This window comes from Takifugu rubripes, chromosome 17, assembly GCF_901000725.2.
Source record: "Takifugu rubripes chromosome 17, fTakRub1.2, whole genome shotgun sequence".
Lineage (NCBI taxonomy): Eukaryota > Metazoa > Chordata > Actinopteri > Tetraodontiformes > Tetraodontidae > Takifugu > Takifugu rubripes.
This window is the reverse complement of record NC_042301.1, coordinates 1,855,753-1,882,256: the sequence shown is the minus strand read 5'-3', so window position 1 is coordinate 1,882,256 and position 26,504 is coordinate 1,855,753. Positions and strand designations below refer to the sequence as shown.

Genomic DNA, 26,504 nt, shown 5'->3' with positions numbered 1-26,504 from the left:
ACAAGTAGCCTTGCTAACTTTCAACAGCGTGTGCATTCAAAAACTCATCAAAACAAAGTTCAGAGTCGGTATGTACATTTCCTTTGATCTTGTCTTGCGCGTCACATTCATAACGAAGGGCCGAGCGCCCGCCGGTAACATATTCCCATTTGATGTAATGAAGCTCAGATTCGGTGTTATAAAAGCAGCAGTGTCACTGACGGTTCATGCGGGGTTTGCAAACAGTGCTTTAATCCCGATTAAATATACGTGCTTTTTGGTATGAAATGAAACAGTTTGTGGGTAAAATTCTACCCTGCTTGTTGGACACTATTGTGACTTCCTGGCATCTTTGCTGGTTTCCTCACAGAGATGATCCAGCGGCGTCCAGAACTCTGCCAAGGACAAATGAACGCATGTGCCCTGAGAACAGAACATGTGACCTACTAATCAGGGGCTTTGATGTCAGATCTTGATGCGAAGCTAAGGTCACTTCCTGCTGGCCCTCTCTTAACAAAGCAAAGATGAGAGGAGCATCTTTAACGACCGTAGTGTACATGCAGATTTTACTGGAGGCCTTTCATAGACAATTATGACGAGAAGAATTAGAGTGCACGTGTTAGTCTTGGATCTCTTGATCACTGCAAAACTAATCTGGAAATTTAACTGCAAACAAAATTAAAATGGATCTATGGTTGAGATGGTGTTGAGACCAGTCAGGAGACCAGGGGGGGACGAAGGGGCCGTCAAAGGGCAGCAAACCAGCAGGTCAGCTATTGCCCTGACGTCGTGGACAGTGCACGCAGACCTGAGGGGGGGGGGGGGGACATGCACACTACTGGGCCACAGCCTGAGAGGTCTGATGGGGAGGAGGAGGAACCGCGAGACATTCTTCTGGAATATTTGTTCACTTGTTTCCTTCATTTATTTATTTTCAAGAATTCTCGATGGAGAAATAAATATCCCCCACCCCCATCTGCCTGGCTGCCCGTTAGTTTTATGCATATCTGTCTTATTTAATGGCAACGCTGTGGTTGCGTCGGTATATGAAGTCACAACAGGCTAAATGTATTAAGTGCTACAACATGTTCCCGGCGTGACAGGTGCTGACGGAGATACGCTCCATTTATGCATTTGTGTGTAGGCCCCAGTCCTCCCTTGACCATCTCCCCAGGCAGAAGACCTCTGTCTCGCCTGCCATTTCTCAGTCTGACAGCTGAGAGCCAGACAGCAGAACAACAAGGGAATGAGTGTGTGTGTGTGTGTGTGTGTGTGTGTGTGTGTGTGTGTGTGTGTGTGTGCGTGTGTGTGTGTGTGTGTGTGATGGGGAGGGGGGGTATAAAGTGGAAAGAAATGTGAGCCAGGTATAAGGGGCTGACATCCAGAGGAGGAGTGGCTATCAGTGGATCAACCCCCCCATCTCTAGCCCCCTCCACCCTCTTTGGGGACCAGGTGTTCTGCTTCTGAGGGGGGCATGACTGGAAAGAAAAGCAGCCTGCCCTCATGTTTCACTTGGCATCCCTGCACCTGCACCTGGGGGAGAGGGACAGCGACGAGGCATCAGATAATGCTGGTCTCCAGCGGCTGCAGGCGTCGTTGTTACACCACCCAGGAGCAGACGTCCATGCCCCCCCACCTATCCTCAACTCCCCACCTGCCACCGTCTCAAAATGAACGCCGGACTTTGAATCAGCAGCTCAAGTGTGTGTGTGTTTGTTTTACCCCCCTCAAATGGAGATTAGCTTTTTCATTTACATATATATCCAACTGCATTTGCCTTGTAATGCATAAAGATGTCGGCCGTTCTGGGCTTTGCTTTTTTTTTCCCCCCGATGTGAATCGTTCATTCCTTTTTTAACCAACCTTAAAATTGAATTTGTTTTATTCTGTCGCATCAACAAACGCCGCTGTCCCGTCCAGCCAGCACGCGCGCATTAACCCCCGCTCGGCGTTCTGCTGCGCGTGCACGCAGCCGCTGCTTTCGGTGATGTTCGCTCTTTTTGTGGTCATCCTCGCTCCGCGGGTTGCCTGGATGTCTCCATCAGGCATGTTGCATTAGCGCGGCGCTGGAGGCAGAGGCCTGCCCTCCACTCCCCATTCCCCCCCCCCCCCCCCCCCCCCCCCAGGTCAGGGTGTGAGTCAGAGGCCTGAATCCGTCACCCCAGGTTACCAACTCACTACTTCCTGTCCAGAATAGAGAATGAGAGGAGATGGTGGCTGAGGGCAAGATGTTTCAGGCCCTGTGAGTGGCTGGGGGGGGGGGGGGGGGGGGTCAGTGCGTACGTGGTGTTATTGGAACAACAGAGATGTGATCCAGGCTGAAAATCCCTCGTTGTCCCGGTTTGACGGAGCCCAGAAGGATGACGGATCCATTCCTTCTATTCTGAATTTTCTGTCATTTTACATACAACTTCCAACCTTTCTGTCCACTCCCATTTGTCAAAGCAAAAACCTCCTTTATATGATGCCAGCACATTGTTCTTCTCCCTCTCCTCTCCTCTCCTCTCCTCTCCCTCTCCCTCTCCCTCTCCCTCTCCTCTCCCTCTCCCTCTCCCTCTCCCTCTCCTCTCCTCTCCTCTCCTCTCCTCTCCTCTCCTCTCCTCTCCTCTCTCTCTATCCACCCCCCCATCAGCAGGAGGGTCCCCCTACATGAGCCTGGTCCTGCTCCAGGTTTCTTCCTGTTAAAGGGGAGTTTTTCCTTGCCACTGTTGCTTGTCTGGGGTCAGGCCCTGGGATTCTGGAAAGCGCCTTGAAACAATTTTGATTGTACAAGACGCTCTATAAATAAAGATTGATTTGATTTGATCTGATTTGTTGCTTTAGTTACCGAGCAAGGCCTTCGCTTGCAGAGATTCAATACTGGTGTTTGATGTGCAACGGGTTTGATGAAGGTTTGGGACGAACAGAGCAGTTAATAAAGATTCTGGTGACTTTATCACAGCTCGGCGCCAAACACGAGGAGAGAAAATTGAAAAGGAGCTGGTAAAAATGAACCTGAACAGCAGGTGTTACAGTTCCAACACCTTTGTATCATAAAGAGCACGACGTGTGCAGCCAACAATCAGCTGATTGGTGCTGATTAAATGACAACATCTGTGTTCTAAATGACATATTATTGATTATTATTGTTGTCCTTTCTTAGGTCTTATTTGGGGTTTTAAGGATGTGTTAAAAAAGTGCTCACATTTCACTACATGAAAGTGAAACAGCCACTAAATTCAGCATTAAACGAGGCAGCATAGACCAGTCGGACATTAATTAACCATTTGTTGACTCTCTTTAGTGACACATCAAGCACACTAAAGGAAGTGAGTTGGATTGGACGGGTGTTCTAAAATGCTAATCTGACCGATGGATTCAATATTCATTTCATTTCAAGCCTTTATTGCAACATTTATGCTAGAACATGCAAATTTAAAAGAAAGATAGACAGAGTAAACTGGACATAGTTCAACGGTAGTGTGGGAAGGCGAATGCTAACATCTCCTGGTAGACACCCTGCTGACCTTTTGACCTGATCCAACACTTAACGCGTCTCCCAAAACCATCACTGACTGGAAAAATCGGACTGGAGCTCCAGCAGCTTGGATTCTGAGAGTCCTCCACTCTTCCTCTGGGATCTGGAACCTTGATTTCCCTTTTGCCTTCAACCCCGGTGAGACACCTTTGACGTTGTCTCTGGTTGTGACTGAGACAGTTGCGTCCATGTCCTGGATCCACCTTTACGTGGTTTCTGTTGAAGTGACTGGAGCTGCAGTCCTCGTTCACCATCCTCACAAGGCTGCGGTTGTCCCTGGAGCTTGTTCGCCTTTTTCTACCTCATTGTTGCTGCCGTTCATCTTTCCATGGGTGTGCTTGGGTGCAGCACTCTTTAGCCGCTAGCAGCTTCTTTAGCAACGACCTTTCGCTCTCTGGCAGAGGGTCAAGGATCGTCTTCTGTGGACTCAGCAGCCTTCCTGATGAAGGTGTAGCCTCCTGAACCAGAGTGAGAGATCACTCAAGTGATCGGGAAAACGTCGCCGCTGTTTTGAGTTAATTAGCCAATTAGCGTGTGACACCGAGAGTACCCAACGTCGAACGTTTTCACAATTTTGACTTTTTGGAGACATTTTGACTTTCCAGTAGCTTTACACCATAGCAGTCAAGATTTAAAGAAATAAACACTTGGTAAATGGCAGTTTCTGTGTAATAAATTTGTATAATGAGTTTCACCTTTTGAATTGAGGGACTTAAATAAACATTTTAAATGATCTTCTTAGTTATTATGCAGTGCTTGAAGGTTGTCTTAATACACTCAACATGAGCAAGCACCAATAGCATTGTAAAATCATCAGAACACTGGAAATATAAAGTTTGATTTGATTTTTTAATCTAAAATAGAGTTTAAGCATTTCACTTCAGAGAGATTTAATCAAAACGTGATGCCACATTATGCTTTTCATTTATTGCATAGCAGTGGGTAATTCCGAGGTTGCGTTTGCAGGGGTGTGCCTGCCCCTGACTTTGTGACACAATCTGCGGCACTATTTTATCGAGGCGGCAATCAGACCCATGTGCTCGTCAGTGTAACTCTTTCAGTGCCCAGCTCTCATTTCAATTCCACAAACCTCTTCACGAGCTCAACCGTGATCATCCGGCCTTCCCCAATCAATCCCTCTGTCCACTTATCGAAGACATCTTGCCCTCCTTCCCCACAGTCTAGACCCCAGCCAATTTTATGGATGCACAGTCACTCGGTTGGTTTTCATTATCATTAGCCAAATCGGATTAATAGTGAATACATGAAAAATTATCTTCCTCTCAATAGTGTTCCCTATTCAGGTCAAAGGGACAAGCAGGTTCATACCGGGTCAGCAGGTGGTTGGAGATCAGGCTGGCCAGCCAGATAAGGGGAGAAATGGAGGGAGAATTGAGAATCACTGGCTGTAATAGCTGTCTGCTCTTTCTTGATGAGGTGCCTGGGGAATAGAGTCCAAGGATGTCTGAGTGTATGCGCATCTGTGTGTTGACTGATTAGGTGGTGTGGGATAAAAGGAAGACGAGGACGTAATATAGCGTGTAGAGCATGTGTGAATAGCAGAGTGTACATGTCTGATGAGGTGGTCGTGCTGAAAGGTGATCTTACTGGGCGTCTGTGTAAATGATGGTTGATGGGGTCTCTTGAAAGTCTATTTAGCCAGAGTAATGAAGTGCATCTGCCGGGGGGGAAGAATATGAAGGACAGGCTCCGAGGCTAGACAGCTAGGTCACCTCAGTCAACCTTGCGTATGGAGGAGAGATGGACAAGCTAGTTCAGTTGTAATGATTCCCTCTGTCCGCCGTGGAGGCGCCTTGAAGGACAACCGGGTCAGCTGAACTCACAGCCATCGACAGAATGTCAGTCTTCGGGTCATCCGTCTTACTCTTTGTTGTCACGACGTTTGGCTACAAGCTACGTCTCAAAAGTGTCGGGCGTCAGTAAGAGTAGAGGACTTTGGTCCTGTGATCAAGGTTCATACTAAATCAATGACAACTTTGCAGGTGGACGCAGGGACAGTAAAGTTTACTGCACTTTTACGTCGCCCGTAAAGTAGGTAAACCTTGAGTTGGTGGGCTCTAACGTTCCAGGAGCTGTCTGAGAGCATTGTAGATGGATCCATCCCTAAATGATCGAACGTTTAGGCAGAAATGGTACTTTACAACAATACACCCTCAGCTTCGGAGTTTCAAACATTAATAAGCGCTAGAAATGCTTAACCCTCTAGAATTGCTGCTCCAGGCAAATTTGGCTCACGTTTACTGAGCAAGAGTGATGAAGTACGGACATATTAATGTAATACTGGAGTCATTACTGAGAAGAAGAATGGATATGGTGAAATTGCAAGCCTAAATAATGAGATTTAATTCCCCCAACCTGACACGTACAGACTTTTGCCCTTGAAAGGTTTTCCCGAGGCACATGAGGCCAAATGGGGATGCTAATAGAAGCAGCCGCCCATCAGTGGACCCTGTCTGTGGTCAATCCCAGAGTCGAGGTGGGACGATGGTAGCGACACAGGATACGAGTGAGGTAAACCCAAATCAAGACTATGCTAATCCCAATGCATTCATTTAAGAGGCAAGGCCTCGATACCCTAAATAGAATTTTAAAACCAACAGTTGCTAATTCACCCCGATTTTCCTGTGTTAGATAATCAAACACACGCCGGAATGTTTCAGAGGGAAGAAATTGTTTAGAAACCCGAAGGCTTTTGATTTTTCCCAGACGACAACCACTGGATCAGCTAATGTGATGATCACATGTGCCCTGATTGTGAAATTTAGCTATCTTGTGACAGTAAACTATGCCTATTTTTAGCTAGTCAGGGGACAGTTTTATTCCATCCTTCTAAAGTGAATAATTGAATCTCTCACCCTGCTTTAATCTTTAACTCAATTTTATTTTGGCTTTTGTTCATTCTTTTTTGAGTCATGACGCTGGAGTGAAAAGCGCTATCGGGATGTAGATCTCGATTTCCCGTGAAGCCAAACAGAAGACTCCAGTGATGGAAGCCAAGAAAAGATGGTTTTGATTAGTTATTTGGGTCAGCTATTACGGAAAGTAGAGCAAAACCATGGTGATTACATCTTAAAGGTTCATCTTATCCTTTCGGGATATCTGGATCTCTTTTTAGGAAAATTAATGGGGCAAAAACATTGGAATTGAAAGACTGTAATAATTTTAGCAGCATTAGCATGGATACAGTTGTGGTCCTTGCAACAAATCACCAGTACTTGGTAGGTGCGACACTGCAGAGTGGCTCAATCGCATTTGTCAGAAGTTTGGGACAGATCGTCATTCGGTAGCAAATGAATTCCATCGACTAACTGTCAGGTCACAGAAATCCTTTATCCGTAACTCCTCACTGGTACATTAGCACAAGAATTTCCAAAGCTTTTATTGTTCTCCATTGTTCTTTCTCGTGACATGAATTAGGTCATGTGGAGCCTCAACTGTGGGACCAATGATTTCCAATCTAGTTTATGGCTCAACAAAAGTCTGCCAAATTAACCCCCGGGCACTTTAGCATTTTAGCATTTAGCGCGCAGCACATCTCTGCTGAAGTACAGCCGTGCAGAAGAGATTAGCAAAACTAATCTGTGGACGCTACGAGTTTCGACCAACAAACAACACGTCAGAGATTCAATGACAGTTTATTTATCACCACTTGACCTGTTTGCGTTTGTGTATGTCCGTGTTTGTGTGCGCGTATGTGTGCGAATGTTGTCCACCTGATTGTGTAACCTCTGTTATCGTATTTGTCTAATTGTAAAAAAAAAAAAGACATCTATCTCCATTATGACAGCCCCCACCCCCCCTACCCCCTTCCTGTACATGAACATTCAGGAAATCAAAGTACACTGTTGGCTTTAACAACGCAGCATGTGTCTTTGCTACACAACACAACCTGGTGTCAACAGTGAGAAGGAACAAACAAATAAAAACATCAACATAAAGCTTGTTTGGCATGAAGGGGTTCGCTTTTTGGACTGAGGCGCTGCGCGTTTGAATCGATACAAGTCTTTATATTGTAGCACTTGGTATTATAAGGTGGAATGACATCATGAGGTGTAGAAACTAACCAATGGTTACACAGTTAAAAAAAGGATATTGTGTATATATAGTTATATATAGATTTATATTCATTTATAAGCTTTTTTTAAATAGCACAGGTAACACTTTGCACACATGATAAAAACCACTGAGTGTGTCTGATTGTTTATGTATAGGCCGACAGCGTCGAGGGAACCACGACCCGGTCGAGGCTCCTTCCGCTTTGTTCTGCAGTCAGATCAGGAAGGAACTTGGAACATTCGTGTTTGAAATCGCCGTTAATGAAGACGTTTGGCCTCGTCTTTCGCCCCCATACATTTGTGAATGCTGCCTTCCTGAAGTGGCTGGAGCTGAGAGAGGAGTCACCCCGACGAGGGGACGGGCCTACACATTCCCATTTGCAACGTTACGTTGTAATATGATAAGAGTCTGCACACTTGAACCACAGTAAACAACAGAAACAAAAAGGAGAAGTTATATAAAGAGCTTCAAAGTCAACAGAAAGAGTTTATAGCACTGCACGTTATCCTGGCTCGCCCGCTTTTCATCCCATTTTGTGTCATTTCATACCTGTACAACGCCGGTCGGTCACTTCTTCTCTGGTTCTTTGCTTGTCTTTCTTGACAGTCTCTGTACAGTTGGCTTAATGGTGACCATAGAAATAGCTAAAGGGTTCTGTGTGACAATGGTTGAAGTTTGTACAGATACATTTGTTTTATTTTATTTTTTTTTCATTTTCACGTTTGTCTTCATGTAAACAGGCACACGTCGCTAGAAGCTAGCTCTCCGTTCGGAAAAAGTAAAACAAAAGAAAAAGATAACCATCCCTCCTCTTTTGTGTCATCATGTCCATTTCAGCCCAGTCGTGTCCGTCAGCTGACGACTTTAGAATGTTCACGTGTCCAGTGTCACGGCCCCCGGTCTCAGTCCTGCTGAGAAGAATAAGGCCTTGGATTGCTCCTCCAAAAGAAATCAAGAGTTTCTCTTTACGTCTGCGTTCCTCACACCTCCACCCAAAAGAATGGAGCCCGACCGAGGTCGCTGTTGTTCAGGACTTGCTGTTAACTTATTTTCGCTGTCTCTACCATCACTGTTGGTGGTCTAGTACGGAAATTCAGGCTGTCTCCGACAGATCCACGTGGAACGAGCTAACAAATCCTTTTGCGGGCTGAAAAGACAGAGAACACGCTCGTTAAGACAAGTGCCACCGTTTAGCATTTTAAAAACATCCTGCTTGGACTGGCGCCTCCTGAAGGACGCGTGCCACAGAGACATTTCTGAGGAGGTATTTACACGCTACCAATGCTGGTTTTGTCCAGCCTGATGGTAAATTGTGTAGAAATATGTCCATCAGCGTGCATAAAGGAACATTTTGAAAGCTACACAGTGCATGCATGGAATATACACAAGGCTGTAATTGCCTCATTAATTATCTATAAATGGGTCATTAAACATTTAGAAACTCTTTATCAAGGCAACCCGCTGTGCACTGTTGCTACTAGTAACATAGGGCGCTATTCATGAGTAGCAAAAATGGAAAGTGCCCATTGGTTGATGGAGCTCCAGCCTCTGGGACTGCGCTCATATTATTTATTTATTTACCAACTGATGAACAACAAAAACCTTCACCGCAGCCGCACGGGGTCAATTTGTCTCAACAGAACCGGGAGAAGCGCAGCTGTAAATCATAAAAAGAAAGAAACGAAAAGAACGAGAGACAAAAGATGGCAGATGAAATGAAGCACGGAGCAGCAGTGAGCGCTGGGTCCTGTGGAGCGCGCGTGGGGCCGGTTCCTCCTGAACCTGCGAGGCAAACGAGATGAGCAGACGCAGCATTTGGAGCGGAGCAGGCCCTCGTGCCCAAAGGCCAAATAGAAATTATGTTCCTCATAGAGGTGATGTGCAAGAAGATTGCTTGGCTCCGTTTGTCGTAAATAAGTCGGCCGGGGGGGGGGGGGGGGGTCGGGAGGGGCAGGTTAGGGGGGCCCGTTGTTCCCACCCTGCCCTCGGCATGCAGCATCGTGGCGGGTGGTGGATAAAACACGCCGGTGAGCTGATTGGAAACGACTTCCAGAGTGGACCTGGGTATCGAACCTATTGCCAGCAGCTCATAGATTATTTATGTGACGTCTCCTTTCTCAAAGATCCTCGGACTTTACTACTTTCTGCCACCTGCGACAGTTTTCCTCATCTCTTACGGCACCAACTCGCATCGGTGACCTTCACCGGCGAATGGTGACCTTGGGGCTGAGAAATCTACCTTGCTCGTTTCTCATGTGAGGCATTGATGGGACGGTGATGGCGTTCAAGGCTTCCGTTTTAGAAACGAATGGACTTCCGTGAGGGTTGTGTTTTTCACCTTTGTGAATAAACAGGTAAAAAAAATAAGTTGAAAAACAAAATGGAAAAAAAAAGATTTCTCTAATGTTCCCTTTCCATGCAATAAAGAGCCTTTACGGGCACGTGAAGATGGTGCACGCTGAAGCATGAGGTGTTGGTGACCTTTCCTTTTATGAGCATCAGAGAAAAAATACTGGAATCTATTTTGGAGGGGAATTTATTTTTTTTTTTGGAGCAAATCAAACAAAATCAAGGAAAATCAAAGCAAGAAAAAGGGGCCACAGCAGTTTCACATGAGTCCAATTTAAATGGAATTTATTGCGTAATAAGTAACATTATTACAGACAGCGTTTGGGGTTAGGATGGGGTGGAAGTGGGTCGTTGTGAGGAGGGGGGGGGTTAGCAACGAAAAACTCTTTTTCTTTTTACAGTCGACAAAAGCGGTTTAGAAAAATGACAAAATAAAACAACAAAACAGTGCGCTTATTTCTCAGAGCTTCTTAAAAACAGAAGAAATGAAAGGTCGATGAGCAACATAAAAAAAAAAGGTCCAGATCAGAATCAAAAGGTAGATTCAGTCCCCTCTTTTAGTATCTGTACTGGACCAGACCGAAGTCATAGGGTCCGAGGGAGTTTTCATACTGATACTCACAGAGAAAGGTGGGTTTGTACGGTAGGGTCCCCCTATCATACTCTTTCCTCTCTAGCGTGCTGGAGCTGTACTGCGGTTGCTGCTGATGGAGGTGTTGGTGAAGGCTGTGGTGTGACTGTGACCTCTGACCGTCCTTGCCAAAGGTGGAGAATGACCTATCGTTGGACGAGGCGGTGGACGAGGTCACGGTGAGCTGGTCGGAAAGGTTGACGGAGGAAGGTACCTCAGTGTCCGGCAGCGTGGCGTCCATGCCGGGCACGTGCAGGTTGCTACGGTAGTCTGGCCCCTGGCGCCCGTCGGACGGCACAAAAGAGGGCATCCAGCAGCGGTCGGAGTGCCCGAGGGCCTTGCACTCCTCCGTGCAGTTGGAGAAAAGGTCCGTGCCTGGTGGATCCCAATCGGCAGACATGAGGGAGGGAAAGATGGAAGAGAGGAGGGGTGGGGAGGAAAGGTGGGAAACACGGAGGAGGAAATGGGAAAGGAGAGGGAAAAATTAAACACAGGTTAGCGATTGTTTGCCAAGAAAAGAGAGCAGCAAAAGCTATTCATCAAACAGACAAGGCCGACGCTGACGAACCCAAGAGTTTGTTTTTCATCCCCAATAAAATGTGCAATCAAAGTGATACGCTTCAGCCCCCCTCCACACAAACATCCTCAGATTCGCGATTGATTCCCAAACACCAAGAGGAGAACTCCAAATCCATATTCTATCACGCGTTCCTGTAAAAAAAAAAGACAATTATCCTGATCGGTGTGGCAGGCCGGAAAAAACAAACACACCACAAACCCCAGTGGTGTCGCGACAGTCCGACATCAGTCATCCCTACACAAGCTAACGGAGTGTGTAATTGACACGGAGCCACCGCCCCAAACAACAACAACAACAACAAAAAATAAAACCAATAAAAGGATTAAAGTGGCATCTGAAGTGATATAACAGAGTAACACACGTGACCGGCATGAAAGGGGAACCGGTTATGTTAATTATGGTCTCCGAGGGAGAATAAAGAGACGGGAACAAAAGGGAGCAAGAGACGTGAACTATTATAACACAAAACTATAATGACTGCCATCATTGCAGCGAGACTCTGAGTCCGATTTTACTGGGTACACGGACTGGATTTGGAGATTTGTCTTTGTTTCTTTTCTCCTTTCTCCCAGCGAGGCTGGGGCGAAGCGAGCGCTGCTAATGGCTGGGCCCAATCTGGAAGAGGCTTGTTTAAAAGGGTTGGGCGGGGAAAATTGTACTTTTTTCTGAGGCTAATAGGAAAGATCTATTTACCAATAAAGCTACTCTGCTGATCCGTTCAGTGTTGGGGAAGCGCATAAATATCAGTAAATATTAGACTATTAAAGATAGAAGAACCCTGCCAGCAAATACTGAGAGAGGCCTGATCTGTAAGTGGGAGGGAGATTATATCACATGTACTTAAAAAAAAAAAAGGCTCAATGCATCCACTCGGCTAAAGTAGTCTCCTCCCGTGCCGGATAAGATAAAATATTTGTTTCTGTTGCGGCTTGTTTTGGCTCCCTAAATATTCAGAGAAAATCTCAAACTATCATCCGGCTGCAGATTAAGGCTTATCGCTCGCCTGCAGGTGAAAGAGGCACCTGCAGTGCAAGAACCACCAAAGATAGAAAATGGCTGCAGCGCCTTCCACGTTTGTTTCGTTGGGTCTGATTGGAGGCTGCTGGTTTGCACAGTTCAGATAATGACGCCGCTTTCAGACAATAAAACAATAAAAGCCTCTCTACTGGAAGTAGATTACAGCGCTGGCATTCAAGCAACTTTTTTGTTTTCTACAACAGCTTAACAAAGGTGTCATTTACTCACGGGAGAACGTGGTCGCACAGTACACGCAAGCTTTGTTTTTCTCCATTTAATTTCATTTACGATGCGCACGTGCCCACAGAGCATCTTCACACTATCTAATGATATAGCTGTATTTGGGGTTTTGAATATTTTCAGTCCATGATGGCTATAGGATGATATTAATGTGTGCCAAAAGCAATAAAATAAGCAAGTGACAGGCATTATTTTGCCCTGGGTTTTGCCTTTCAGGATAAATAAATACCTCCAGACAATATTAACAACGCAGATGAAATGCCCCTGCTCTACATATTTTCCTCCTATAATTGAATCTGCATTTTTAGTCACGCTTAATAGTCTCCAAAAAGAAGAAGACTTGAGTGCAACATCAATCAATAATGAATCAGGAACGCGCCGGGCGTCTTGGTCTAGGGATGCAAATTAAAGTGTCATCACAATGTGGTCTGAAGTACGACGAAATGTGATTATAACAATGATTAAATGCTTCTATTATGGAGGTAAGTGAGATAATGCAAGGTTCTTCATTGATGTGGCCGCTGCAGATGCTAAAACGGCGAATAAAAAGTCGCTCTCGTGGGCAAAATCAGTATCGAAACCTCTAACCACACTCGTAGCGGCCCTATGCTAAAGTCTGCCAAGTTATTCTAATTGCTAAATGTCATCCTGGACCCGCTAAAAATGTCAGCCGCTATATTATTTACAACACTGTCAACACATCGTGGACAACCACTGTGCCAGGCTCTGTTTTTTCCTGTTTATCCGCAGCGTGTGGATCTAATTGTGTCACTGATTCGGTCCTCATGGGGAGCGAGATGAGCAACAAAGCCCCGCGTAGCCGTGAGACGGCCAGAGCAGACACAAAGCTCACCGACAAAGGCCAAACAGACAGATTTCACACACTGACAGAAGGCAGGACAAGCCGCAAAGCTGCAGGAAGCAGGGCTCCGCAGATGGACACAGGCGAGGAGTTACTGTACATCAGAGCGGGAGGCAAATCTGAGTTCAGCACAGAAAAATGTGGCATTTGAAACTATCATTTTCCACCCAAAAGGATAGAAATATACACTATTCTGTATGTGTTCACAGAATTCATTCTCCCATCCAAGAATTAACGGCATGCTGCTATTTTTTTAATTGTTGCTGGAACAACTGCCAAAAGAAACAGACACCAAAGGCAAAGAGCTACGTATAAAAGCTGGCAGTCACAACTTTTTTACCCAACATATTGCACCACATTGGGTAGATGTTTAAACATATTTCATCTCTTTGGACCACAGCATTTGTACCAATCTGCAATTGTTTATTAATTTATTTTTTATTTTGTGGCCGGAGGGCTTGTTTGGGATCAGCAGCAACCAGCAGATTGAACTCTGTGCCCAACAACAGCACTAGTAATTAGCTGGAGAACTGAATTAGCAATTTTTGCAGGGGCGGTGCAGCAAAGCCATCTTTGAGAAGATCAGTATCAATGCAAATTCGTATTTTAAGTGGCGCTAGCTCGCATTTGCCCTCCAATTCACCTCTGGAATGGATGTATATTTATGTCCGTCTTTGCAGGTTGGGGGCACGTATCCTGCGCTCTCCCCTGCTAATTCCAACCCTCGCGGCTAGCCTTTGGCCTTTTAATGGACTTTTCGCAAATTAATTTTCTGCTCGTCCACGCCGAGGTGTTGACCTCTGGCCCTCCAATCAACTTTTTTGCTGTTGGGCAGATGGAACAGGTGGCACCCGCGGTACTACCGCCGAACCGACAAATCAGCCGAGACGGCAGAGGCGGAAAATACACGTATATATGCAGCTGTGAGGGGCTGCACCCAGAGCTAGCGTCACCAGATAAGTCCAAAAATGTTGCCACCTGTATAATATTAATCAGGTATACAGTGCACAGAATGTGGCTAGTAAATATAGCGTGCAGCAGCGACTGTTTAACATGCATCAGGCTCTGGGAACGTCTTGTCACTCGCTTCACAGTTGCACTGAGTTGTTTTTACCCGCCGGCTCTCTCTCAAAAAATAGCATCGACGTGCACAGTTTAGGGGGGGAAAAATGATATGTATATTCCCTTAACGTGAAGAAATGTAAATGTACGCAGGTAAACAGACAGGCAGGCCGCGACGCGGTGTGACACCCGGTGGCTGTTGATTCCTGTGAAGCACCTTTTCTACTTCAGGCAGAGAGCAAAACAAGCGAAGCAGTGAGCAGCAGTGACAGGCCCTGCCAGCAGCACCTCGCTCTCCTCGTGACCTCATCGGGCAGGGAAGACCACGCTCACGCACGTGGACGCCGGGAGACAGAAATCACGGCACACAATGCAAACGCAAGCCACTTGCTAATAAGCAATCAGCATCTCGCTTCGTTTCGTGCGGATTTCTTTTCCCTCGCTACGTCTCTGGGTGGTTTTTGGAATCCCACGGCGGCTGATTTGACTAATTGCGCCAGTGTCTGAGACGGGATGAAGGACAGAAAACAACATATGAGCCTCATGGTTGAATTCACTGATATGTAGCACTTGTTTGTCTGCCTCATCCCTTCTGTCTCCATTAGTCCCTCTGGGTATCAGTCCCTCAATCACTGCCTCTTCTCTAGTTCATAATCCGTTGCCCAAACTCTTCCTCTGTTTTTCCAAAGAAAAACTACATATACTCCTCTTCCCCAAGGTGCCTTCTATCCATACCTCTGTTTTTCATCTTGTCCCCCATTGGTCCACAGAGAAAAACGGACCAAAAAAAGAGAAAAGTCAATATTTGGACAGCAGCGGAGGACGGCAGGGGAGTAGCTTCCTTGGTCAGTGTGTGTGAGGAGTAGACCAGAGACCTCCTCCAGACGGAGAAGAGAGAGATGGTTCCCTCCACATCCAATAATGACAGACAGAGAACCCAGTCTGACCATTTGATGTTTGTAACATGGCAACCGGACTGGGAATGTTAAGAAAACATGGCTGCTTGCCCCAAGAGAGCTTGTTTGATTGGTATCTCCTCTCAGTTAATGATGGAACTCACAACTGGTCACAACTGTAAATGTTAGTTGTTGGTTTTTATCTTTCCATCCACAAAACAAGAGCGAAACACATTTTTACTAAACTAAACTAAGTTACTTTAAAGTTGCATCTTATGCAAGTGTAGGTTCAGTGGAATGTTGGGAGAAATCCATTTCTTTCTTATTTCCGTCCCTAATCCTTCTTTTTTCCTTTTTTTAAAAATGCACTTCTCTGTCCGTATAAGAAAATAAGTCAATACGATGTTTCGGTGACTTGGTGAGCATTGATTTTAGAGCGAGGGAAGATGGCAAAACAACAAGAAGTACAAAAAGACAGGCCCTGGACAAATGTAAGACATCTTCTTTGTCTAGTTCTCCAAGAGAAACACAAATTACCGGCGTACAAAAGCAAGACGGTGTCAACAGGGGAGCACAACAGGTTCTACTCTTTCTTTGATTACCTCAACAACAGGCAGCTATAATACGTACAGACCAACCTTGAATTCGAGTTTATGCTATTATATTTATTGACATTTGACCAGAGACTCATGAGGAGACTCATTCTAATGAGGGATGGGTCAATCCAGTCCTTTGAGGATCGGATTCAAGCCGGGTTTTGTGTCCTACCAGGCAGCAACTGTTTTCACCGAGCAACGGATGAAAGTGTTGTCTACTAGTAGATATAAAACCCGGCTTGAATCTGGTCCTGAAGGACGGGATTCGCCCAAAATAGGTGTGCAAAAATGGATTACGTTAAGTTATTGAATGCAGGATACTGAGTGAGGAGATTTGGCCTCCAACCAAAGGAGAACAAGTGAAGAACCCTTCCCACATCTCCCAGAATGCCCCAGAGCTGGGTGGGTGATCAGCCCCCTCCTGTTTACCCTGTCTACCCAATAAATAAAAATAACAAGCCGCAATCAGACCCAGAAACTTCCCCCATGTTTTAAATATGACGGCAGTCACCCTCATCAGTCAGGCATGAGGATGATGATACGCACCTGTGTCTCCATCAGGGAGCAGCAGGTGAACTGTGTTCCACAGGCATTAATCACAGCGAAATGTGCTCCTTCATGCATCTCCAATATGGCAAGAAGAAAAAAAGCAGAAGCTAGAAAGGGGAATGGTTGTGACGACAGTCGAAGAGGTGACCCAGAGTGAGGTGTTGGTAGCTGGGAAGCTTGTTCCTCCATTCTTCTGTTCCTTTTTTTTTTGCATTTGATGGAACAAATGTAGTAACGTCGTCCTCAGTCGTCAAACAGAAAAGGCTGGTATCTACACGTTTTTGGCCTCCACTATGTCCTCATTTCTTGGAGCAGAACATCAGAGGAGGTAAGTCCTGCTCTTCCAACCCACTTTACACCTGAAGATTCTCATTCTTCCACCTTTTGCAGCAGTCATCTTCAGCAGTAATGTTCCCCTGGGCTTTCTGCAACTCCGGCTAAAGGCTTTGCTTTGAATGTACAAGAAATCTTGATTTTATTTTATAAATTGCCCCGAATTGGCTTTTTGTGGTTGAGGTCCAGACTTTCAGGGGGCCAGTCCATCATGTTCCCAAGCGAAGCAAACCTCACCTAGGACACCATCATGCACCCCCAGGAGATGGTAGAAGCAGGTCTTTTATGATGATAATTAAGATTTGATTAGCTCAAGAAACTCGAGTCCAACCCAAGTTATGATGAGTATGACCAATGACCATAAGAGCAAACTGAGCTCCAGGTCAAAAGATTAGATTATCAAATGCCAATTATCCAGACGGACGGGAGCAGGTCTTTACATCTCTTAAATCTCTTGGCTTCTGTTAAGACCTTAGCAAAGATAAGTCCAGTAATAAATATCCAAGGGCCTTTCTGATACAATGAAAAAGCCCAGCACATTTGTATTAGTGACAGTGATGAATGCCCGCGTCCTCTTCCCCATCATGTCAGGGTTGGGCCTACTTAATCAGCTCCACTTTATTCAGAAAGTGCTGGCAATTCAGGGAAATAAGCAGAAAAGATTCATCAAGACACTGGAGATGTGCACTAATAACGGTGGCTTGTTCAAAACGGCTTGATATTTGTCTCGAAAATTAATTTCAGTGCGTATGAGGCAATGCTTTTATCCAATTTTCTCAAACATGTTTTTTTTAATTGTGTCTAAATGCTACGTTTGCTCCCCTTTCCGCTCTTTTCTTCACTTCATAATTGATGCGTTGCTCTTGACATTCTAGGAGCCATTTTGCTGCCAGTATTGAATAACTATCCATTTCTCAAAGCCAAACAGTTTCCACATTTGTGGGAACAAGATGGACTTGAAGGGTTGGCGGGGGGGGGGGGGGGGTCAGCGCAATCGCGTCATCCTGGAATCAGGTGAGGTTTTGATGATTTAAATGGACTTTTTGTAACCCTTTTGTCTCGTTGGGGAGGGGGGGGGGGTGCTGAATGTTTAGGATGTATGCTTTGGGGATGCACCTGAGACCTTCCTGTCGTTCTCCAGGATCACAGACACCCCCTCACCCCCCCCTCAGTGTCTGGTCCCTGCGCTGAGGGGATTTCAAAGCCCTGTATGCTAAATTCCTCTGACAGCTCGCTGACATGGGAACTGCAACACGGTGCCCGCCACTAATTCATAATCAGCCATCTAATACACTCTTGCCACAGTGATTTAATTGTCCCATTTGTCACCACTGTTGTTCTCACCAAAACAAAACGTCCCGATAACGATCATTTCCATCCCCGTGCCCGTCACGCAGTCTTCCACAGCTGATCGAAGGTTTCAAAGCGGCCGCATTGTCGCCTTGACAAATTCTTTTCCCTCTCTTGTCTGTAACCTTTTTTGTTGCACTTTCCTCACACGTGCTGCCAGCTCCTGTTTAGACGATGAGGGGGATAATGAGAAAAACAGTTTCTAATTCAAATCAGACCAATGGGGGGGGGGGGGGTGGGGCAGGGGCTGTGGAGAGGGAGTCGGCGGTGGAGCAGCGCTTCTCTCCCGACGCTCGACTTTTACCGATTTCCTAAAGGTAGCGGTTGATATCGCAGTCCCGGGGGGCGTGTCCCTTTGATTTAAAACCACGTCAGGAGGCGTATTTTCTGAAGTGTCAGACGAGCTGCCGAGTGGGAGCCGCGGCAGGTGTGGTTGATGATATGCCAACTGGAAATGGCTTCCCCTTGATTTGAAATATTCCATCGAGGACCATAAGGCAGCGTGTCCCACGAGGAAACCTTGCCTCTAACCCCTCTTTGATAATTGCTATGCAAAGGTTCCCGAAAATGAATTACTGATCAGCCGAGTGTTGCGAGAAGCCAATGTGTTGGGGGGGGGGGGGCAGAATGAAGGATGACGCCCTTCCACAAAACCCTGGAATGTGTCTCCCATGCACATGCAGGCAAAGCTGTCACTACATGCTAAGGATGTGGGTGAGCGTGCGTGCACAGGGTTTTTTTTATGCATATAAATGCTGTATAAAATATAAACTCCGCCATCAATCCGGTTTGGTTTCTCCGAGACCTCGAGCGCCGTAACCACCATAGAAGAGCGGTGGTTTTATCACCGCTGTTTTCTGTGGGTGCTGAGTAAAAGAAGTGACACATATGCATTTAGAGCTCCACGAATGAGCAGCGGAGATGCTTACTACAGCAACAATACCGAGCCCGGCAGCCTGCCAACTGCGACCTACCTTTCTCGCTTCTCAAATTGAATCTCATTTAAGCTTCGCACTGTCTCGAAGGTAAGCTCCTTTTCAATTCAGACGTCATCACTTAGCCGCGTCTTCTGCGGCACCGAGCGTGCGCGCATGCAAGGGCGCACATTAAAGGCAATCAGTCACGACACCTTCGGAGGGATAAAAGTACGACGAGGCGCTACGCTAACGGAGGCGCCGATCACTCGCGTTTCCTGCCTGTTGAGGATGGGTACGGTTTTAGAGATGTTAGCGTCTGCCCGGATCGAGTAGCCGGTTCACAGCTTTGATGGAAGCGGAGCAGACGGTCCTCGCACGTCTCGCTGAAGGCGGAGGCAGAAATCTCTGCGGATGACCTGCCTTCAGCATCTTAGCGTTAGCATTTTGCCAAACAAGCATTAACTGTAAATCACAGAACATCAGGAAGTGTTTGGTGGCTGCCAGGTGGTGCATTAATCGGCTAATTAATTCAGATGGACGGGACTTGTTTTAAACTACACACTTAGGTAAAATACTCGGCTCTCTCAATCTCCCTCTCATGCACACACAAAACGCACACACCCGCGCGCACGCCGAGTTTGATTTTGTTATTTCTGGACGATTCTCCAACTTGAGTGCGCTCTCTCCAAAGCCGTGTGATACTACCTCCCATGGAGTGGTAAGCTGTTCCCTTCTAAATCCAACATGATGAACAAATGTTGGTTTTCCCACACGAGATACAGAGCACAGAACCAACTGGATCTGGTCCGACCACTGCCAAAGGAACGAACGCTCGGAGCCAAATAAAACTGAAGAAACATTATTGGCTTTTAAATGCCACCCTTGTTACCACTTAGGATCATTTGAGAGCAGCGCGCTTATTCATTTTTTTTTGCTTTAATAATATACTCCAAAGATAGAGGTTGAGCTTGTCTGAAGGTAGAATTAAAGGTCTGTATTCATTTATCCCCTGTTGTCGCCCCTCTTGTTCTTTGACGAATCAAACAGCATGAAAAAACTCCTCCTCTGAAACGCGCTTACTTCATATAACAATCCTTTCTCAGTAAGTAGCGCTGGGAGTTTTGGATTTCTTCCCAGTTCAGCATTTTAGTCACACAGTTTGACCTTCCCAGTCTGTTTCATCAGCGAATGCGGGGAGTGAAACTGGCGCTGCTTCTCAATTCCGGCTGGGTCCGTTATTAATATCAAACACGAGCGAGTGTGATGACCGCCGCTCTCTATCTTACACCTATCTTAGCGGCTCCATCTGTATTCCCAGCACCGATATGATATTTGGCAGCCGGCGGTCTAGACGGGGGTCTTAACATGAGCTGTATGGAGTGATCCCTCCGAAGAAAAGGGCAATTCAATATGAAATGAGATTTTCTTCTGCTCTTTTTTTTGCCTGACTGGCCTGTGATCAATAAACAGGTACTAACCTAATAGATGTTGAGCGAGAACATGGGGGAGCTTATGATAAGACCTAAAAGCTTTGTTTATATAAATTATCTTGCAAACCACTGGGTGTAGAAGGGGAATGAGAATCACAAAATAAGGCTAAAGTGGGAGTATGGATGGATTCTTTTCCTGTGGGCCACAAACACCACAAAGATGAGGTCATGGGAAAACAAGAGATTCAAAGCGGCCGCCGCACTCGATGGGCCGAACCAAGGTTGAACGGTGCAGAACCGGGGCGGCTGATGCTAATGCACGTCATTACCTCAATTTAGCTCCTTTGGCTTTTCTTTCCGCCCGGCAAACTTATTGTTGCACGCCCACCGCAGCGCCACGGGCCCCGCGCGGCCTCGCTGCGAGTCGCCGTCCTTTCGGCACCGCCGGCCGTGGCGGTGGTGGAAGAAATGGAGAGAATGTATTCTCCCAAAAGTTTTCTCTCTTTCACCCAGGTGTGAAATGGAAATCAGTGCCTTTAGGGGTCTTTTCATGCCAGCCAATAACGCGGGAGCACGGAGCCTCCGCACGCTTCCAAATTAAGGAAATTACAAATCACCCATCCGCACCAGCAGCTCTGCATTGTCCTATTCATGATCACAAACACGCTGTGGCGACAGATTAGAGCTGTGTGGTGAGAAACTGCACGAGCGGGGACTCACCAGCTGAGTGACCTCTGTTGGTGGCGTCGTGGTCACTGTCGCCCTGCTCGCTGTCGCCGTGGCCGCTGTCTTTGGAGCTGACGATGTCGGCTTCTTGAAAGGCCGAGCTGGGAGAGGCGTCGAGTGAGGCGCCAGAGTCGCGTCAACAGACGGAGGGGAAGGGGGGCGGGGGATGTTATGTCGGGGAGATGAAGGCAGAGAAGTGGCATTAAATCAGGAACAGAGCGTCGGGGGAGGGCAGAGATGGACGTTGGGAAATCAGCACCTCATTAATACAGTCACGGTGGCTGTCAAAGGGGCTAAATTGGATGTTACACACGGCATGTAATGAAATCCAGCTTTAATGGGTGCAGCTCTGTCAGTTTGTGGGGCTGCTGCCAAATTGAAGATGAACATTATGGACACGTTGGGAGCTGGGCAGCCTCTCAGGGTTCACATTGATGGGGTTAAGGTCCGCTTTACTGACGCAGGGAGTAAAGACGCTGCGGCTCCGCTGAATGACGGTGGCGGACAGCGTGCACGTTCCTTACAGTGCCATGTGTGTGCGTTTGGTTTGTGTGCGTGTGTGTGTGTACCTGTTGACGCGTCTGGGTCTGTCCACCAGATAGCCGAGTTCTGCTCGCTGGTGTTTGGTCTACAAAAAACCAACAAAGGAAATGGTCAACGCCCGCGGCAAAACACATAAGAACCGACTCCAGTTGACACTAAAGACACACAAGTGAGACGCGTACGGGGCCTGGCATGCACTCTGTTGGGAGTGTGCGTGTGCGTGTGTGTGCGCGTGTGTGGGGGTGTATGGGTGGGTGGGTGGGGGTTGGGGGGCTTGCAGTAGGGCGGGCAGCACTGAATGCCTAAATGATGGAGACCCCCGGCGCTAAAACTGAACCACCTTTGTGCGCGGTGCGGCCGCGCTGGCGCGTGCACGGCATACTTATGACGTGACTGGTGCGACTGGAACTGCTCCGGTCACATTAATCAAAATAAATCTGTAACTCTACAGAGCTCACGCACACACGCTCTCTCTCTCTCACACACACATACACGCACGCACGCACACACGCACGCACCGTACGACGGGGTCGTCTTTCCTGCGCCAGCTCGCACCTGCTAATGCAAGCACGCTGAAACGCACAGTTATTAATTTATGCACTCGCGGGGGGGGGGGGATTTAGACTCCGCTTGACGTCAACCGTAGTTTTTATTTTCAAAAAGCAAAATAAATAAATGTAAATGTACAAAATGAAAAGAAATGCAAAGCGTGACTGATTCCATTTCACATCTCCACGCTGGTGACGCGAAGTCTGATATCAGAGCCAAAGAGCCGCGAGGAACACCGAAAGGCCGCTGGGGGCTTAACAAGTGACGTGCACGCTCACAACGAGGCATACTAATGATTAAAGGACGGCGGGGCTGCTGGCCCTTCGGTACCCGCACGGATTTCACTCTGCAGACGCGTGAGCGGACGCGTCTGTGCGCGCTGTAAAACTGGGTTAGCCATTAACATTACGAACTTTTTTTTATTGCCACTGTGGAGGAGAGCCCGGGGCGTCCAACTCTGACTCGCGCTTCTCTTACCTCATTAGAGAGGATGCTGCCGTTGGAGATGATGTCCGGTTGTTGGTCACAGTAGCCCGTGACGATCGCGCCGCAGGGGTTGGCGTGGTCCGCCTCGGTGTTCCTGGACGGGCTGCACGGCTTCAGGAACATCAAGTCCGTTTTGGCGGACTCTGGTGTCAGACACACCTGGTAGCAGTAGGAGTTCTGGTTCTGGTGGTGATGGGAGCCAAAGCCCCCTCCCACGCCGCCCACGCCAGACTCCTCGACCGGCACCTGCCCCACGGGGCCGACCCCAGACGTCACGTTTGTGCTTTGAACTAACATTATGTCCGATTTGCTGAGTTTCTTCTGTTTCCGGCCTCTCGCCTGTCTGCTGCAGCACGAGCTGCAGCACAGGCAGCAGTCACCGGCCAGCAAGCATGTGTACAGGTTCAGCTTCTTGTCCTTTTGGCAGCGCACTGCCAACACGATCATAGCCAGAAGGAATATAAAGGACACGGAGCCCAGGGCGATGATGAGAATTAGGGTGAGGTCAAGGGAGGTCTCCTTTGCCTTGGAGGCAGGGCCACGGTCCCCGCTGCGGCCCTCCACCACGCTGTCCACCAGGATTACGCTTACACTTGCCGAGGAGGACAGAGGTGGCTGCCCGTGGTCCCTCACTTCAATCAGTAGGTCGTAATAGCCCTGCGGGTCCCTCTTGGCGGAAATCCTGCGGGCCGTCCTGAGTTCTCCTGTCCTCCAGTCCATGCGGAACATCCCCATCTCGTTGCCTCGCAGGATGCTATAGGAGAGCCGTGCGTTCTCGCCATCGTCCGCGTCCATGGCCACGATGCGCGCCACCAGGTAGCCTGGCTCTGCGGAGCGGGGCAGGTGTTCTATGGCCGTGCCGTTTTTCCCGATGGGCGCTATTAAAGTGGGGGCGTTGTCGTTTTGGTCGACTATGATCACATTTACAGTGGCGTTGGAGTAGAGCTCGGGAGTGCCAGAGTCTTTAGCCTGCACACTGAAGCTGAACTCCTTCAGCTGCTCGTAATCAAAAGAGCGCAGCGCGTAAAGGTAGCCGGTGTCCTGGTTTATGGACACGTACGTGTCCACAGACATGCCCTGTATGTCGCACTCCAATATGGAGTAAGTAATGAGCGCGTTCTGTCCTATGTCGGGATCCAAAGCGCTCACAGCGTGAATAAAAGCACCGGGGACGTTGTTTTCAGTCACATACACGTCGTAAACCGCCTGCGTAAAGCGCGGCGCGTTGTCGTTCTCGTCGGAGACGTGCACTTTGATGGACTTGCTGGTGGCGAGCGAAGGCTGACCTTTGTCTTTGGCAACCACGGTGATAGTGTAGGAATCCGTGTTCTCCCTGTCCAGCGGTCCGTCCGTCACGATGGTGTAGTAGTTTTTGAAAGACGATTTCAGCTTGAACGGAACGTCTCCTAAAATCTCGCAGCTCATGTGTCCGTTCTCGCCGGAGTCCCGATCGGAGACGCTAAAAAGTGCGATCACGGTGCCCGGGGCGTCCTGCTCGCTCACGGACTCGGTCACGGTGCTGAAACCGATCTCCGGGGTGTTGTCGTTCACGTCCGTGAGTTTGACCAGCACTTTGCAGTGCGCGGGCACCGCGTTTGCCCCGAGATCTTTCGCTTGCACGTAAATCTGGTGCGTGCTGCTCTCTTCGTAGTCCACCTCGCCCGCCACCTCGATCCTACCTGTTCGTGCGTCAATATTGAACAGGTCCTTTATCCGTGGCGCGTTGTGGCTGCTGAAAGAATAAACGATTTCCCCGTTCTGCCCCTCGTCGACATCCGTGGCGTTCAGCTGGATGACCAGGGTGCCCACGGGGGAGTTTTCCCGCAGGTTGACCGAGTACACGGTCTGGTCAAAGGTGGGCGCGTTGTCGTTAGAGTCCAGAACTTTAACGACCAGGAGAGCCGTCCCAGTCCTCTGCGGGATGCCCCCGTCTACAGCCGTCAGCACGTAGCGGTGCAACGCCTGCTGCTCCCGGTCCAGTGACTTCTCCAGCACCAGTTCCGCAAACTTGTTTCCGTCGCTCTGCGTCTGCACGTCGAGGTAAAAATAGTTATTATTCGTTATGGCGTATGTGCTGAGCGCGTTTGTGCCCACGTCGGGGTCGAAGGCATTCTCCACTGGGAAACGCGTCCCGGGGATGGCGCTTTCGGATATCTCCACGGAAATGTCTGTCTCGGGGAAGCTGGGCGGATTGTCGTTGATATCCATCACCTCTATTTCCACACGAAAGAGCTCCAACGGGTTCTCCAGAAACACCTCCAGATGCAGCAGGCACGGGATGGTCTGCTTACAGATTTCTTCCCGGTCTATCTTCTCTTTCACGACGAGCGCGCCGTTCTCCAAATTCACTTCCAGATAAGGTGTTCGTGAACTAGGCACCGTCTGAAAGCGGCGAGCGGAAAGTTTGGTAATGTCCAGTCCCAAATCCTCTGCAATATTCCCAACCACGGAGCCTGGTTCCTGCTCCTCTGGCACGGAGTAGTGGAGCTGAGAGACCGCTCCATCCAGGATGGAGATCAGCAAAATGAACCAAATCATTTCCTCTTCTTCTCCTCACAAATTGCACTTTTGGAGGGGAAAAAAAAGTATTATTCCCTTTTCTTACAAGACCGGAGCATTCCGAATTCCTGCTGTCCGTAAAAAGGCAGTAAAACAATCAGCAGCAGGGCTGTCCGGTTCTGAAAAACCTCTCCTGTGCCTTGAGTCAGTGGAACATTGTGTCGTTTCAGCTGTGAGAAGCACAGCCATGTGATCCGAGCTTCTCCGGTTTAATCAATTCTGCACCGGTCTCTGAGTTTTTGGCGTCAGCGCAAACATTGCAGGCTGGAGCCAGGACGCATAGCCAACACTCCTTGTGCTCAGAACAGACTGCTCCTTCTTCACAAAAAAAGGGGGGGAAAAGTCAGCCAACCGCATGGGAGATCCCACGCGATCGCAAAATTCAAAGGAGAAAACTGAATCAAATGTTTTCACCATAAACGAAGCAAAAGGAAGCGCTGCGCGCTCTGCGCCTTTCTGTGTGGCTGGAATCACTGCGCCTAAGTGCTCAAAGCGGATGATGTTCTCAGCTCGGCTCCTCTAAGGCGAGTGTGAGTGGAGGGGTTGCTTTTGCGCACAGCTCTCTTCCCCACCAGCCAATAGTATTCTCAAACACCGAGTGTAATGGCACCTGATTGGGGCTCTGCAACGCCAGCCAGAGCACACACCGGACCCTTTATAACAAAACCAGTTAAGTGCCGCTGCGCTCTCCTCTCCTCTCCTCTCCTCTCCTCTCCTCTCCTCTCCTCTCCTCTCCTCTCCTCTCCTCTCCTCTCCTCTCCTTAAGGCCTATGTGCTGTTGTAGCTAAGAAATTAAATGTTTTACACGTCCGCTGAACAGAAAAAGCTACGAGGGACAGCAGAGAGGGGTTGACTACCCACTATAGTTTTGTTGTTAAATTAAATATCAGAAGACTGCGCCTCGGTCGGTTATAATACGGATCAGTGGCATTTCAGCGCAACAATTGCTCTCCGTTTCCTAAATATGGGCTCCTGACCCTTACGAGGTCGTCCTTGATGCAATTATTGCAACAGTTTTGCCATCAAAGCTCCGTTGCACATTTGCCAGAGTGTAATAAGTAGACCCACAGTCAAAAGACCACCATAAAAAGCCTGCGCAAGCAGTCAGTGACGCAATACCCGGCGGCACTACGGCCATCCTCTCTCTCTCACACACACACGCACACACACACAGAGCGCATGACACGAAGACAGGTAAGCATGTTAATGATCTTATATTGCCAGTGTGAGGTGTCTGGTAGGATCCGTATGATTCC

General features: G+C 47.9%; 1 protein-coding gene and 2 long non-coding RNA genes across 6 annotated transcripts in view; 2 read left to right on the top strand and 1 right to left on the bottom strand.

Annotated features, from left to right (window-relative positions):
- On the top strand, positions 1-7,863 carry LOC115253325 (uncharacterized). Of its 2 annotated transcripts, none has more exons than XR_003891641.1 (3): positions 1-68; positions 5,903-6,028; positions 7,729-7,863. It is a non-coding gene; the product is annotated as an uncharacterized lncRNA (long non-coding RNA). The 2 variants fall into 2 exon arrangements; XR_003891640.1 differs by lacking the exon at positions 7,729-7,863 and adding an exon at positions 6,149-6,268.
- On the bottom strand, positions 7,326-25,837 carry pcdh10a (protocadherin 10a). Of its 2 annotated transcripts, none has more exons than XM_029851070.1 (5): positions 22,681-25,837; positions 21,681-21,739; positions 21,106-21,212; positions 10,768-10,928; positions 7,326-8,720 (listed from the first exon to the last, which is right to left on the bottom strand). In XM_029851070.1, the coding sequence occupies exons 1-5, from the start codon at positions 25,225-25,227 to the stop codon at positions 8,667-8,669; spliced, it is 2,928 nt and encodes a 975-aa protein (XP_029706930.1). In that variant the 5' UTR covers positions 25,228-25,837; the 3' UTR covers positions 7,326-8,666. The 2 variants fall into 2 exon arrangements, with proteins under 2 accessions (XP_029706930.1, XP_003972044.2); XM_003971995.3 differs by having other exon boundaries at positions 10,545-10,928; positions 22,681-25,835.
- The window catches only part of LOC105417617 (uncharacterized), a 40,994-nt gene continuing 25,431 nt past the window's right edge, over positions 10,942-26,504 (top strand). For both annotated transcript variants that reach the window (XR_003891643.1, XR_003891642.1), the window contains exon 1: positions 10,942-16,683. This is a non-coding gene — a long non-coding RNA (uncharacterized lncRNA). The remainder of the gene's footprint in view (positions 16,684-26,504) is intronic.

Bases quoted from the DNA above. Each gene is read 5' to 3' on its own strand.
- pcdh10a (XM_003971995.3), bottom strand. From the start codon at position 25,227: ATGATTTGGTTCATTTTGCTGATCTCCATCCTGGATGGAGCGGTCTCT. The intron at 21,213-21,680 runs GTACACACACAC...CGCCTCTCCCAG, and splicing joins AGACCCAGACGCGTCAACAG to CTCGGCCTTTCAAGAAGCCG. The intron at 10,929-21,105 runs GTGAGTCCCCGC...GGGATCCACCAG, and splicing joins CAACAGAGGTCACTCAGCTG to GCACGGACCTTTTCTCCAAC.